This window comes from Scyliorhinus canicula, chromosome 19 (assembly GCF_902713615.1).
Source record: "Scyliorhinus canicula chromosome 19, sScyCan1.1, whole genome shotgun sequence".
In the NCBI taxonomy this organism is placed as follows: Eukaryota; Metazoa; Chordata; class Chondrichthyes; order Carcharhiniformes; family Scyliorhinidae; genus Scyliorhinus; species Scyliorhinus canicula.
This window is the reverse complement of record NC_052164.1, coordinates 12,614,835-12,630,681: the sequence shown is the minus strand read 5'-3', so window position 1 is coordinate 12,630,681 and position 15,847 is coordinate 12,614,835. Positions and strand designations below refer to the sequence as shown.

Below are 15,847 nucleotides of genomic sequence, written 5' to 3'. Positions count from 1 at the left end.
CATTAATTGAACCCCCTCCATCTTTCCCCGTCTCCTCCACTTCCAACAATATGTGTCAGTAGCTCCTGCATTTCTTTGCCGCTAATATTCGGACCGTCTGATCATCTGCCTCTGCTGCTTCCCTCCCTTCCCATAGCCCACCGGCCTAAGCTTTCTCTGAAGCAATCCCTGCCCTAAGCCCTGGACTCTCATCATTCCCTGGCTTCCCTAATATCGCCCTCATGCCCCCTCCGAGCTCAGCTTGTCATTGACACCCACCAGCTGCTCTGTTGACTCTCTTTTGCTAAGCTGCTGACTGCCCAACTTTCCTTCCTTGTATTGATGGTAATCTTGCCTCACATTCTGCCCCTCTCTCCTTCTAATCTGCCACCATCATCTTTCTCCAAACAAAACAATCTGGGTCCGCCGCCATCTTTTCAAACTACAGCCTCCATCTCCGTCCTCACTTTCCTTTCCAAAATCATCGAACATGCAGTCAACTCCTAAGTCCACACCCCCATCCTTGGAACTCCATATTTGAATCCCTCCAATCAGGATTCTGCCCCTGCCACAGCACCGAAACGGTTATTATCAAGTCATGAATGACATCTTATGTGACTGTAACAAAAGCAAACTATCCCTTCCTGACCTGTCTGCAGCCTTTACCGCCCCGTCTCTCCCAACACCACCCCACCGTTGTTCGACTGGGCAGGACTGCATTGACCTGGTTCTATGTTTATCTAACCGTAGCCTACAATGGCTTCTCTTCCTGCACTGGTTCCTTTGGTCCACCCCAAGGATTTGATGACACCCAACTCTAATTTACCACCAGCTCTCTCAATTACTCCGCTGTGGCTAAATCATTAGATGACTTGTCTGGCGTCCATTACTAGAAGAACCCAAATTACCTCTGATATTGGGAGAACCAAAGCCAGTAACTTCAGTCTCCATTCCAAACTCCATTGCCTAGTGACTGAATCCATCCCTCTCCCTGATATCTCCTGAGGTTGAACCAGGCTGTTAGAAACCTTGGCATTCTGGTGGAGAGGAGCTTTCGCTATTTGGGCATACGGGTGGCTAAGAGTTGGGATGCCCTGCACAAGCTCAACCTGACTCGGCTTGTGGATCAGGTGGATCGGACTTTAAGAGATGGGCCATGCTCCCGATTTCCTTGGCGGGCAGGGTGCAGTCCGTGACGATGACGGTTCTCCCCAGGTTATTGTTCGTCTTCCTGTGCCTTCCCATCCTCATCCCCAAGTACTTCAAGCGGGTGAACAGGCTTATCACAGGATTTGTGTGGGCAAACAAGACCCCGCTGCAGTCGGGGTGGGGGGGTGGCACTGCCGAACTTCTGCAGCTATTATTGGGCAGTGAACATATCCATGATTCGGAGATGGGTAGTAATGGGGGGGGGGGGGGGGGGGGGGGGCGTGGAGGCGGCGTCTTGCAGGGATACTAGCTTGGGGGCACTGATAACGGCAGCGCTGCCGCTTTCACCGGCACGGTACACCACGAGCCCGGTGGTGATGGCAGCACTGAGGATCTGGTGTCAGTGGAGACAGCACAGAGGGGGAGGTAGGGGCCTCAGTCTGGACCCCGATACGAAACAACCACAGGTTCGTCCCGGGTAGAATAGACGGAGGGTTTCTAAGCTGGCACAGAGCGGGTATCAAAAGGATGGGGACTTATTTATAGATGGGACTTTCTCTGGCCTGAAGGCACTGGAGGAGAAATTCAGTTTGCCCCCAGGGAATACCTTCAGGTATCTGCAAGTACGCGCTTTCCTGACGAAGCAGGTGGTGGAATTTCCGCTGCTGCCTTCCCACAGGATACAGGGCAGGGTGGTCTCGGGCATGTGGGTAGGAGACGGAAAGGTATCAGAGATATACCAGGAGCTGCAGGAGGCGGAGGAGCTGAAAGGCAAGTGGGAGGAGGAGCTGGATTAGGGCCTGTGTACGGACGTCCTGGGCAGGGTGCATTCCTCCTCATCTTGTGCCAGGCTTAGCTTGATTCAGTTTAAGGTGGCCCACCGGCCGCACATGACAGCGGCAAGAATCAGCAAGTTCTTTGGGGTGGAGGACAGGTGTGTGAGGTGTTCAGGGAGCCCAGCAATCCATGTCCATATGTTTTGGGCATGCCCGGCGCTTAAAGAATTCTGGAGAGGCTCTGCAAAGGCTATGTCCAAGGTCTTGGACACTCGGGAAAAGCCGAGGTGGGGGATAGCGATATTTGGGGTGTCAGAAGATCCGGGAGTGCAGGAGACGAAAGAGGCTGGAGTCTTGGCCTTTGCCTCCTTGGTAGCCCGGAGACGGATCTTGTTAATGTGGAGGGATGCGAAACCCCCAAGTGTAGAGACTTGGGTTAGTGACATGGCTGGGTTTCTATGTTTGGAGAGGACAAGGTTTGCCTTGAGAGGGTCCTTGAAGGGGTTTCCAGGCGGTGGCAACCGTTTCTTGACTTTCGCGCAGAACGTGAAGTGAGGATGTCAGCAGCAGCAGCAAACCGGGGGGGGGGGGGGGGGGGGGGGAGGTGGGGAACTGTATGGGTTGTGGATAGATTTCTCTTGTAAATTGTAGTTCTCCCACCCTGTTTTGTTAAGTTGTTAATTTTTTTTTCCTTCAGAGAAGGTACTTTTGGTCGTGGTTTTGTAAAAAGTGTGTAAAATCGTGATTAAAAACAAGTAAAAAAAATAAAGAAACCTTGGCATTCCCGACTGGTCTAGCATTCTCCCCACCATAAATCCATTATCATCCAAAATCCTGCCGCCTGTGTTCTTATTCGCAACAAGTCCTATTCCCATCACCCCTGTTACCAAAGATCTTGTTTTCAAATCCCTCCATGGACTCCCCCCCACCCCTCCCTATCTCTGTCACCTGCTCCTGCCCTCCAAATCTCTGAGATATCTGTGCACTCATTCCAGCCTCTTGTGCAGCCCTTATTTTCAACACTCTCACCTTTGGAGGCCGTACCATCAGCTGCTTTGGCCCTCACCCTCCCCAACCCGTCCACCTCTTCCTCCTTGATGATGTTCCACAAAATTTTCCACTTTGACCAAGTTTTTGACCGCCGGTACTAATATCCCCTCGTGGCTTTATATCACTTTTGCGAAGCACTTTGGGATGTTGTTTCAGTCGCAGTGCTCTGCAAATACAAGTTGTTGAGCGGTTAGGATTTCCAGTGCACTGTCTTGATAGGCTGGAGGATACCCCTTCAATATTAGCTTCCAAAGAGGGCAGCACGGTGGCGCAGTGGTTAGCACTGCTGCCTCACGGCGCTATGGTCCCAGGTTCGATGCCGGCTCTGGGTCACTGTCCGTGTGGAGTTTGCACATTCTCCCTGTGTTGGCGTGGGTTTCGCCCCCACAACCCAAAAATGTGCAGGGTTAGGTGGATTGGCCACGCTAAATTGCCCCTTAATTGGAAAAAATGAATTGGGTACTCTAAATTTATATTTAACAAAAGAAAAGCTTTCAAATTTTATCCGTGAACCTACGAATTAGGAGCAGGAGTAGGCCACTCGGCTCCTCTAGCCTGCTCCGCCATTCAACAAGATCATGGCTGATCTGCATGTAACTTCAATCCCACATTCCTGCCTACCTCCGATAACCCTTCATCCCTTTGTCAATCAAGAATCTATCCAGGTCGGCCTTAAAAATTTAGAAATACTCTTTCCACTGTCTTTTGAGGGAGAGTGTTCCAGAGACTTACATCAGGTGGCAGTGGTTAGCACTACTGCCTCACAATGCCAGGGACCCAAGTTTGATTCCAGCCTTGGGCGACTGTGTGGCGTTTGCATGTTCTCCCTGTGTCTGCGTGGGTTTCTTCTGGGTCCTCTAGTTTCCTCTCACATTCCAAATATGTATGGGTTAGGTGGATTGGCCATGATCAATGCAAGGGGAGTGGGCTGGGCCTGGATAGAATGCTCTGGGGGGGGGGGGGGGGGGTTCGATACAGACTCGATGGGCTGAATGGCCTCCTTCTGCACTTTAGGGATTCTATGGAGGAAGTTTCCTTCTTATCTCAATCTTAAATGAGCAATCCCTGACTGGTAAAAAGTGACCCACAGTTCTAGGTTCTCTGAGAGGAAACTTCTTCCCCACATCCATCCTGTCCATACCCCTCAGGACCTTAAAGGTTTTGTTCAATCATAGAATCGTAGAATTTGCAGAAGGAGGCCATTCAGCCCATTGAGTCTGCACCGGCTCTTGAAAGAGCACCCTATCCAAGCCCACGCCTCCCCTCTATCTCCGTAACCCCACCTAAACTTTTTTGGACACCAAGGGCAATTGATCATGGCCAATCCACCTAACCTGCACATCTTTGGACTGTGGGAGGAAACCGGAGCACCCGGAGGAAACCCATGCAGACACGGAGAAAACGTGCAGACTCCGCACAGACAGTGACCCAAGCCGCAAATCGAACCTGGGACCCTGGCGCTGTGAAGCATCTGTGCTAACCGCTGTGCTACCCAAGTTGCCTCTTAGTCTTCAAAACTCAAGTGATACAAATCTCACCTCCAAAACCTTTCCTTGTAAGACAACCCGCCCATTCCTGGGATTAGTGTAGTAAACCTCTGAACTGCTTCTAACGTGAAGTTTCATTATTAGTACGTGCATCCAAATTTTAATTTTTTATTATAAATTTAGAGTACCCAATTCATTTTTTTCCAATTAAGGAGCAATTTAGCGTGGCCAATCCACCTAACCTGCACATCTTTGGGTTGTGGGGACGAAACCCACACAGACACATGGAAAATGTGCAAACTCCACACGGACAGTGACCCAGAGCCGGGATCGAACCTGGGACCTTGGCGCAGTGAGGCAGCAGCAATAACCATGCGCCACTGTGCTGCCCCCTAAATTTTAACCTTAAGTATTGTAGGGTACATGTTGCTGAAAAAACTGTTGGGACAAAATAAGGTGGCGCTAAAGATGATGCAAATTAAAACTAAAAGAACACACTGGACATCGCATTTCATGATGTGATTGGCTTTCATGTTTGTTCAATCATATAAGTAGCTTTTTAAATGACCTGCCGTGTGCCTGGTAATCAGATTATGTGAAATAAAAATGTAAAACTTGGCAGACCAGGAAGACTCGAGGTTTAGTCTGTATTGAGTTGGCTAACCTCAATTCTAATCACACCATGATTTGTTGGAAACCATTTTGTCTGCCTTTTTGTCCCTCAATAACTGAAGTTTCAAATATTCAGAATAAACAATGTTTTTTATTGACCTATTTCTCAAAATGGTTTGTTTTCCGCATTTATTTATCAGTGTGTCTTTTGATGATATCCTTAATATTTTTGCCTCGTGCCCAGCCCCATAAAGTGGTGCAACTGGGGTTCCCTCCTTCCAGCACAATTCCTCTTTCTCTCCTCCTGAGCCTAGCGGCCAGTACACTAGACAGGCCTATTCTGCAATACTAATGTTGCTGGCTCCAATGGCCACCTCCGTGTACTGTTGACATGAAGTCTTGTCGTTACAAAGGGGGTAATGTGGGCCATTGCAAAGAGGCTTGGCTGGTATATTAGGGTAGTGAGAAGGGAAGAAAATACAAGTCGAGACCTAATGGGGGCAGACTGCACAGCGAGCAGAGGGAAGTCAGCAAAATGCATAGGTGAGGGAAGAAGTGTCAGCATTAAGCAAGACGGGGAGAGGTGGAGGTAGAATGGAGAAATGAATCTTACAACACCAGGTTAAAGTCCAACAGGTTTGTTTGGGATCACTAGCTTTCGGAGCGCAGCTCCTTCATCATGTTAAGTGTAGAAGGAGCTATACTCTGAAAGCTAGTGATTTCAAGCAAATCTGTTGGACTTTAACGGGGTATTGTAAGACTTCTTACTGTGCCCACCCCAGTCCAACGCCGGCATCTCCGCATTGGGCAAAGGATTGGCATGGAAGGGAATTGACAGCAATAAAGAGGATTGCAAATTTTAAAAGGCTAAATTTGAGTGTAGAACTTTGAGAGGACGGGGGAGAAATTAGAATGATTGGACACGGTGGCACAGTGGGTTAGCCCTGCAGCCTCACGGCACCGAGGTCCCAGGTTCGATCCCGGCTCTGAGTCACTGTCCGTGCGGAGTTTGCACATTTTCCCCGTGTCTGCGTGGGTTTCGCCCTCACAACCCAAAGATGTGCAGGGTAGGTGGATTGGCCACGCTAAATTGCCCCTTAATTGGAAAAAATGAATTGGGTACTCTAAATTTATATTTTAAAAAAGGAAGCCTTAGTATTGAAGGTGAGGATGAGGGGAAGTGCCTGCATAAACTCTTGTCATCAGGGAAGAGTATCCTTTGGACTATGTTGGAGGGGAACTAGAGTGACAGGTTAAACTTTGACAGAGAAGAACGTGGATCAAGAGCAGTTGATGTAAGATGCCGTTACTCTGTGACCTCCACTCGCCTGATGAAGAAGCTGCTCTCCAAAAACTAGTGATTCCAAATAAACTAGTTGGACTTTAACCTGGTGTTGCAAGACTTCTTACTGTACCCACCCCAGTCCAATGCCGGCATCTCCACATCCATCTTTCATGAACTGGAGCAATTGAATGGACTTTCTATCAATCACAGGATAGGTTCATGTCTGCAAAGAGACACTTAGGACAAGAATCATAAACGTTCTTTTATTATTATTGTCACAAGTAGGCTTACATTAACACTGCAATGAAGTTACTGTGAAAATTCCCTGGTCGCCACATTCCGGCGCCTGTTCGGATACACGGAGGGAGAATTCAGAATGTCCAATTCACCCAACAAGCAGGTCTTTCAGGACTTGTGGGAGGAAACCGTAGCACCCGGAGGAAACCCACACAGACACTGGGAGAGCGTGCAGACTCCGCACAGACAGTGACCCAAGCAGGAATTAAACCTGGGACCCTGGCATTGTGAAGCAACAGTGCTAACCACTGTGCTACCGTGCTGCCCAGAGGACTGTTGGGCTACAGAAAGTCCCCTTTGAGAGACAGTGCTTACAGGAAATTGGTATTGGAAGGGTGGGGTGGTGTAGAGGTAATAACTAGGTCTGGAGATGGAAAAAATAAATATCCACTTTTCAAAGCCACATCTTATATAAAGCATTTGATTTATCTGTAAGATTGATAAATGCTAGGCATACTTTCAGGTTTCTACCACACTTCAATAAAGAAAGTAAAATCAGTCATTTCCTGCTTAAATTTCTGGCATTTGAACATTTACAAGTAGCTACCAGTCTACAAACTGGCTCAGAATGTGCTAGTTTTCACAGTGAAGGCTGAAGGTTGTGCCAATCTCACCTGAGAATGTAAGTTTTTCCATCAATTAAGCCATAAAGGGGCACATGGAATTAGGAATTACACACTGTACCATTTTAACTGTGAATTATATAGTATAGCTCTCCAGTCCTTATTAAAATGACGTGTCCTCCAAATATCACTGGAAATCCTCAGCTTCAAATTAAAAAAAAAACAATTTCAATAATGGAAAGTTGGACTTGGAGGTTTTTCTATTTTTTTTTATTACAAAATGAAATAGCTACAACCATTGTGCATTTCTTTTCTATTTATTAAACATATACATTAACCTGTACAAAACCGATGGTTTTAATAAATTAGGAATAAAAGTTGAGCGGTTCTACACATAACATTGACACAATATGAGAAATATTTTCTTTTAATATATACATCATTTATTTGTTGTGCATTTTGATTTTCAAGTCACATTCGCGTTCAATGTTGGTCTCACGTTTATATAAATGAATTCATTTACAATTGGTCCCAAATAATTACATAATATATATATTTACATGATGGTCGTCATGTGGTATGTATGCTGATACAGACTAATTCTCCCCTCCCCAATGGCTACATTGCTAATTAACCTAGATTATGGGCTGCATGCGGCACAGTGGTTAGCATTGCTGCCTACGGCGCTGAGGACCCGGGTTCGAATCCCCACTCTGGGTCACTGTCCGTGTGGAGTTTGCACATTCTCCCTGTGTCTGCGTGGGTTTCACCCCCACAACCCAAAGATGTGCAGGGTAGGTGGATTGGTCATGCTAAATTGCCCCTTAATTGGAAAAAAATGATTGGGTACTCTAAATTGTTTTTTTTTTTTAAACCCTAGATTTGATTCCTGCTCTATTCCGGGTTAGCTAATCTCAGCTCAGGACAGTGGCGGAGTGGATGCTGGCTACAGGATTGACCTCAGCAGCTGAAAGTAGGGACGTCGAAAGATATTAACCATGATTCCCCACTCACCAGTGCCATCCAGAATGCTCTGCCATAATGGACATCGGGAGAAGGTAAAGCAAGATTGGCAGTGATGCCCACCACAATTATAAATATCCAGATTTCTACTCTTCTTTCCAGGTTAACTACTGCAGAATGGAGATTTAGCTGAGATACTGAAGCCATGGGACTGCACACCAGAGAGATGGGGGGTGGGGGGAGGGGGATGGGGGTGGCTGGGACCTGGGGTGAAGTTGAAGTGGTGGTAAGGGAATGAGAGATCCGCAAAAGCAATCAGAAGGATAAAGGGCGAACAAAACGAAAGGTGAACGTAGCTAGGTTTAAGATCCAGCTGTGGAGTGGGGGGGTTGGGAGGGGGGCGGGGAGAACAACATTGCAATATTCAGCACAGCTCTTTTTCTGGACATGTAACTTCTTCAGTAGAAACAAGATATTCCTTTTTTTTTAAAAAGCAATGAACCTGTGTAGTTATAGAACAGGCCCATGTACAACATCGCAACCCCAATAACGTGGGTTCCGCTACCAGGAGAGGCACCAGCTAACCTCAAAAACATTTTCGTTGCCAAGAAATGCAATGTAATTTTTTTTTCAATTTTACTTTTTGTTAAAAGCACGTTCTTAAAGTTGAAACAATACTTCTCGGATCACAACTAAAACGAAACAACCGTATTTGGGCTCCTCTTGGCAGCCATTTAAATGGTTCAAATGGAATACAATTGTTTCCTGTTTCAAAGTATCAATTTGTCCCTCTGTATGTTGCAAGCCTTAAGATACATGAATGGGATACTGCAAGCGACAGAGCACCGCAAGACATATTGGGACTTAGAAATTCAGCAATGATTGATAATATTCTGCTTGAATGAAGTGTTTATATTTTCCTGCAACCCCCATTTGCGTCAAATATTAACCAACAAAACTTAGCTTCTCAACATAAACACTTCATACACCTCAAAATATTGCAGATAACTTCCTGTGTGGGAAAGGCCAATTTTACAAATCAAATCTCCCCAGCCGGATTGTAACATTTCCTGGATCTCTCTGAAAGTCAACATTGCTTGCTAGATAGCTTTCTGGACCTGAAAGATCTGAAAAGGCTGTTGCTCCCACCACCATGGAGCTGGATAGTGAGCAGTCTTAGGGCTCGATGCAGAGTTCATTTGCAGCACAGATGAAACATCATGACATGTTGTGAAGCTTGGGCATTATTCGACACTGCCACAGAAGTGATTCAGTTGGTGTAAAAACTGTAATACCCGGTATCGGTTCCATTTTCTTTCTCATACTTCTCACCATTCTGATTGGGGGGAGAGTTCTCGGTGCTCGAGGTGTAAGGAGACACTTTTCTCCGCTTGCAATCAACCTCGTACAATCCCGAGTCGGAAGAGTCAGCTGACTTTACGGAGTGAGGCTCCAGCCAGGATGAGTCCTCGGTTTCTTTGCTTTTTTCCTCTATGTTGACCAGCGTTGGCCTGGTATCAGCAACCGGTCTGTACCAGGTCAGTGCAGAGCCAGCCTTGCTGTGGTGATACTGAGAAGCCCCCCTCGCACCCCATGCATTCCCTGAACTGAATGGATGCTCCTGGTAGTAGCCCAGAGCGTGGGGGGTTGCTTGAAGAGGAGGAAAACCTTTCATACTGTAAGTCATAAATGCATTCCCTGTGTATTCTGGATCGTAGGAACCGAAATCCAGCCTATTGGCGCTGGCCTGTTGCACTGGCGACATGAACCATCGGTGAGGGTTTGTAATGTCTTCCCTGTGTTTGGATGCATGGGACACAGTCCGATCCCCATTGTAGTACCTACCCTGTGGCAGGGCATTCATGTACTGATCATGTAGGAAAGGCTGGTACCGTGTCCCTGGAACCAACTGCTGGCAGTTTTGCTGGTCTGGTGGCGAGGGAGTTAGTCGGTCTCCTTCGGAATTGCCGTACATTCTGAAAGAACAGTTAAAGAGACGTTCATAGGAACATAGAAATAGGAGGAAGTCATTTAGACCCCCAAGCAGTTCTTCCATTCAGTGAGATCATGGGTGATCCGTGACCGAAATCAATATCCCTGCCTTTGCCCCATATCCCTTAATACCTTTGGATAACAAAATCTCGCATTAACTGCTGCTTTCAGAAGAGTGTTCTGAACCAGCGTTTGTGTGGAGATCTATTTCCTTACATTGTTCCTGAAAGTTCTAGCTCTTACCGTTTTTGGTCCATGTCCCCCAGCCATAGGCTCCACGACCAGTATAAATAGTTTCTTATTATCCAGACTATTTATTCCTCGTAATATTGTCAAAGCTTCAGGTAGCACGGTGGCACAGTGGTTAGCATTGCTGCCTCATGGCGCCGAGGTCCCAGGTTTGATCCCGGCTCTGGGTCACTGTCAGTGTGGAGTTTACAGATTCACCCCTTGATTGCATGGGTTTCGCCCCCACAACCCAAAGATGTGCTCGGTAGGTGGATTGAACACGCTAAATTGCCCCTTAATTGGAAAAAATGATTGAGTACTCTAAATTTCTTTTTTAAATATCGTGAAAGTTTCAATCAAGTCACTCATTAACCTTCGAACAGCAGGGAATACAAGCTTAGGGAATGTAATCTTTCCTTGTAATCTAACCTTCGGAATAGAGATTCCATTCTCCTAATTTTACATCGCCCTCCCTCTAAAGCTAACACATCCTTCCTAAGAATGGCGCTGAGAACTGCTCACAGTACGGATCAAATTTCTTAAGGTATAAATGTATGCACTCTGCCCACTAAATGAATGACTTGATGAGTGGATGGTGAGGTATTACATCCTGAAAATAAATTGGTAGATCATACGCTAAAAAATAGTTATAGAATTCTATCACTTTTGCATGGTAGTAATGGTTAGCACTGTTACTTCACAGCGCCAGGGTCCCAGGTTCTATTCCTGGCTTGGGTCACTGTGCGGAGTCTGCATTCTTCCCGTGTCTGCGTGGGTTTCCTCCGGGTGCTCCGGTTTTCTCCCACAAGTCCCGAAAGACGTGCTGTTAGGTATTCTAGACATTCTGAATTCCCCCTCTGTGTACCTGAACAGGCGTCGGAATGTTGCGACTAGGGGCTTTTCACAGTAACTTCATTGCAGTGTTAATGTAAGCCTACTTGTGACAATAAAGATTATTATTGTAGTATAAGTAGGAATTTCCAAGAATAATTCTGAACAATCCTACTTGGGGGAGGGGGGTGGAGTAGGATAGTCCAGAATTATTGCAAGGGGTATAATCCACGTTTCATTGCAATAAATTGGCGTCTAGCATCTAGATGGTGAACCCATTGATGGGAAAGCAAAATTGATTGAGTTGAGCTGAATCAAGTTGATCCTGTACTTCAGATTACTATGTCAACACATCAGTCTTTATTTTTAATTTAGAGTATCCAATTAATTTTTTTCCAATTAAGAGGCAATTTAGCGTGGCCAACCCACCTACCCTACACATCTTTGGGTTGTGAAGTGAGACCCACTAGACATGGGGAGAATGTGCAAACTCCACACGGATAGTGACCTGGGGCCAGGATCAAACCCGGGTCCTCGGTGCCATGAGACAGTAGTCCTAATCACTGCGCCACCGTGCTGCCCTCCCAATACCTCAGTCAAGTAGTCTCCAGCAGTCTCACTCATTGTTGGAAGGCCAGATCCATCACTGGGAACTTGACTTCTTCCCACACAACTCAGCAGGATGATACTCCAATAGCTCTACTGGTCCTTGCTGTGCAAGCAGCAGAAAGGTTTACACTGGGAAGTGATGTAAAGTAAAGTAATCTTTATTGTCACAAGTAGGCTTACTTGTAGCCACACTCCGGCGCCTGTTCAGGTACACAGATGGAGAATTCAGAATGTCCAATTCACCTAACAGCAGGTCTTTCGGGACTTGTGGGAGGAAACCGGAGCACTTGGAGGAAACCCACGCAGACACGGGGAGAACGTGGAGACTCCGCACAGACAGTGGCACAAGCCAGGATCTGGGACCCTGCCGCTGTGAAGCAACAGTGCTAACCACTGTGCTACCATGCCGGCCCTGTTGGTTTACTCCATGCATGCTTTGCACCCCCAATCCAGGGCTGTTGCCAACCCCAATGAGATGATGTGTCGCTCAATTTTAATTCAGGATCAGGGTGAATTCAGAGTGGGCGCAAAGGAGTGGCGAGTCGAGAAATCGACGGAGACGAGTCTGTCTTCTGGGCTTTCAGGAAAACAGTGTAGCATTGCCTCCTGCCTAAAAATAGTGGGGAGATGCTTGATGTCACTGGAAAACCCATGGGAATGGTGCGCAGCGTAACATTAGTATTGGGGACATGGTGTCGGTGTGGTTTCGAGAGGAGATGCTTGTACTGAAAGGGAGCTGGAAAGGTGAGCTGGGAAGCCAAAGTCTTCCCTGTGCTGCTTGGGGGAAGCATTCTTGTTTGTCCTAGACGGCAATGGAGCAAAATAAGGTTGTATTTTTTGTGGGATCTTATCTGCTCGGCTTGACTGGGCAGGAAATGCACTGCGGCTTTCCCACCTCAGCCCAGCAAGTTAAAACAGCGCCAGTGAGACCCATTGGGGGCGATTCTCCGAGCCCCGCAAACTCCAGACGGACAGTGACCCAGAGCCGGGATTGAACCTGGGACCTCAGCGCCGCAGTCCCAGTGCTATCCACTGCGCCACATGCCGTACTACCAGTGACATTTTAACCATCTATCTTCTCGATTTGTGCCAGGGCTGAAAACTATTCCCTTTGGTTCCTTGCAGTCAGACTGTTAAAAATGATGGCGATCAGCTGTGGCCAGTGTAGATATTGCACGATAAATATACTTACGAATCAAAATTGTCACGGAAACCTTTTGCAAAAGGGTTGTGGTCTATTTTAAGTTGCGTGATCTGAAAGAAAATATTCCACAACAGTTAAGCACTGGTATATTTTTCTACACACCCCTGAACATTGCCTGCCTACAGCAATTTGACTGATTGAATATCTTCTTGTACAATCCAGCTCAGTGTTTCAGTTCAGTGGAAAAGGTTTTCTAAATGATTCTCTTGTTCCCTTGAATTTCCACTCCTCGGCTTAAGTAGATTTTAGCATCTCTTTTAACCCATTCAGACCCACTTGAGCTTTATTCTCACAGGAGTTCATCATCACAAACAATTGTTTAAAGATTTAGCACCTCTGGTAAAATCATTGAACATTTGTTTTTTGTTTTTTTATATAAATTTAAGCGTACCCAATTCATTTTTTCCAATTAAGGGACAATTTTAGCATGTTCAATCCACCTACCCTGCACATCTTTGTGTTGTGGGGGCGAAACCCACTCAAACACGGGGAGAACGTGCAAACTCCACACGGACAGTGACCCAGAGCCGGGATCGAACATTGAACATTTGTACAAGTATACTACGGATTTCCTTCCTCATTCCATCAGTGGCAATTGCTAGTCTCAGAATTGCAATCACAAATAGCGCACGCAATTCTCCCATCCGATTCTACGGCCCATGGCTGGGGGGGGGGGGGGGGGGGGGGCTGGGAGTGTTTTCCACTGCAGGGGCCAATGGGAAACCTCACCGCATCTTCTGCGGCCCACGGAATTAATCATGCATCCACGGGTTTTGCAGCGTCTTCTGTGGTGGGATGGGCTGGATGGCGCAATTCAGCTGTGATATCTGGGCGCCATATTTAAAAGATGCCGAACATCACTGATCCACCATTGAAGAAAGAAGATGGCTCTCCAGGAAGACTCCCGAGGCCGGAAGAGGGACTTACTCATTATACTGAAGCTGAATGATCCACCTGATAGATGCTTCCCCCCACCCACTGCTGTGGTGTCCCATGTTCCAGGGTCATAGGTGGCCTCAACCCCTACCTCCCGAGGCTGCCCCAGGCATTCTCCAGGTAAGTCCCAACTTCTGCATGCCACATTGCTGTAGACTGGTGTGTTTTCCCGCTGAGGGATGATTCCACTCAGACCCTTATCTATATCCCATTAAAGGGATGCAAATCACACCAGCAACCAACTGGTTTCAGGATCCGCTAAGGCGGATACAAGATCTGTTACAAGTTCTATCCAGTGGAAGATCCCGTAGGAAATTCACGACGGTGTAAAACCAATCTCTGGGCCTCTCGCCAAATGCTCCCCTCCCCGTCCATATTGGACCTGCTGGCGGATGCATGGGGGAGTTCCCTTGAGTTCCTGGCAATGCCCATTAATATAGCGTGAATTCAACAATGAATATTCTCAATTTTGCAGACTGCCCCTTCACCATTTCTCCAACATGTGAATCAAATATATTCGTGACAACTGTCAATTGATGTAAAATGCATTTATTAGTTCTTGTGCTCTTCCCTTCCCAAAGATTTGCGCTTGTGTGCATTGGAAAGGACGTCACTCTGAAAAGACTCCAAATTCAATCCACGGCTGGCCAGAGTTACATTGCTTTAAGCTGGAGCAGCTTCTGGGTGCCATTATTGGACTGTTTGGGAGCAGACGAACACACCAGGCGTCCTCCACCCAGTGACTCTCACTAAGGAGTAGTTGTGTGGGCCAGGAGGTTGACTTGGCCGCAATAGCCCCGTCCTCCCACTTAAACAGCCTGCTGATCCTCACTAACTGGGCTGATGTGTGAAGAATGGCCAAGTATCTGATGCAGTGTGTCGGTGAACTCAAGAAGGGAAAACTCCTTCGATGTCTTAATCTATCAACAACTACATTCCAAATGCCTTTGGGAACTCTTCACCTTCAATAAAGGTACCAGGTGGTATCTTACATTGCAGAGTAAATTTCTCATCTGACCCAGCACCATAGGAAACTCAGAAAACTGCTTGTACTTCTTACATTGGATTCCACACTGCAATATCCCACCATCTCAAAGGAAAGAAGGCTTCCAGGCTGCACATATTGTAGGCTAGGAGAAGGCACATTAACGATGTGTCTACTTCATGGCTTATGTAAAGAGTTACAAAAGATACTAAAGTATGAAAGGGTGGGAAAACCATGAGATCTGCCCAAGAACTCCTTCACCATTAGATGGTGTAACCTTGTGCACACCCTCACCATCCACCAGTACTGCCAATTCCTGTTAACAATCAAACTCCAGGAGACCTTGAACTATTGGCCACTCCTAATGTATCCCAATTCATTGGTTATTTGGGAGAGGCAGTTATCTGGCAATCACTTGAGGCCTGTTGAGGCCTGTTTAGGGGCAAGCACTTTCCAGGAGACTCATCCGGAGTGAGACTCATCCGGAGTGAGACTCGTACAGAGTGGAGAATTGAAATTTGGTAATTTGGTGCAGTGAGGTAATTCGGTGCAGAGTGTGAGGAGGTGCTCTTTAACCCTGGTAAGTGACTGTAGAAAAGACAGACAGAGAGCTCTTTTTTTCTTTTCATTGTCTAATTTACTTATTTTTATTTTGAAATTGTAGTTGTTTAAGTTTACCAAGGGTTTAAGACATGGCAGGAGATCCCAGACCCGTGTCATGCTCCTCGTGTGCGATGTGGGAGCTCAGGGACACGTCCACTGTCCCTGGCTCCTTCACGTGCAAGAAGTGTGTTCAGTTGCAGCTCTTGTTAGACCGCTTGACGGCTCTGGAGCTGCGGATGGACTCACTTTGGAGCATCCGCGATGCTGAGGAGGTCGTGGATAGCACGTTTAGCGAGTT

At 46.9% G+C, this 15,847-nt stretch overlaps 1 protein-coding gene across 1 annotated transcript in view; it reads right to left on the bottom strand.

Moving 5' to 3' along the window:
- Positions 1–8,807: 8,807 nt before the first annotated feature.
- The window catches only part of tbx21 (T-box transcription factor 21), a 48,637-nt gene continuing 41,597 nt past the window's right edge, over positions 8,808–15,847 (bottom strand). Inside the window, exons 5-6 of the mRNA XM_038779637.1 lie at positions 13,014–13,075; positions 8,808–10,137 (exon numbers count right to left, since the gene is read on the bottom strand). Of these exons, the coding sequence (XP_038635565.1) occupies positions 9,432–10,137; positions 13,014–13,075 (768 nt within the window). The 3' untranslated portion in view covers positions 8,808–9,431. The remainder of the gene's footprint in view (positions 10,138–13,013; positions 13,076–15,847) is intronic.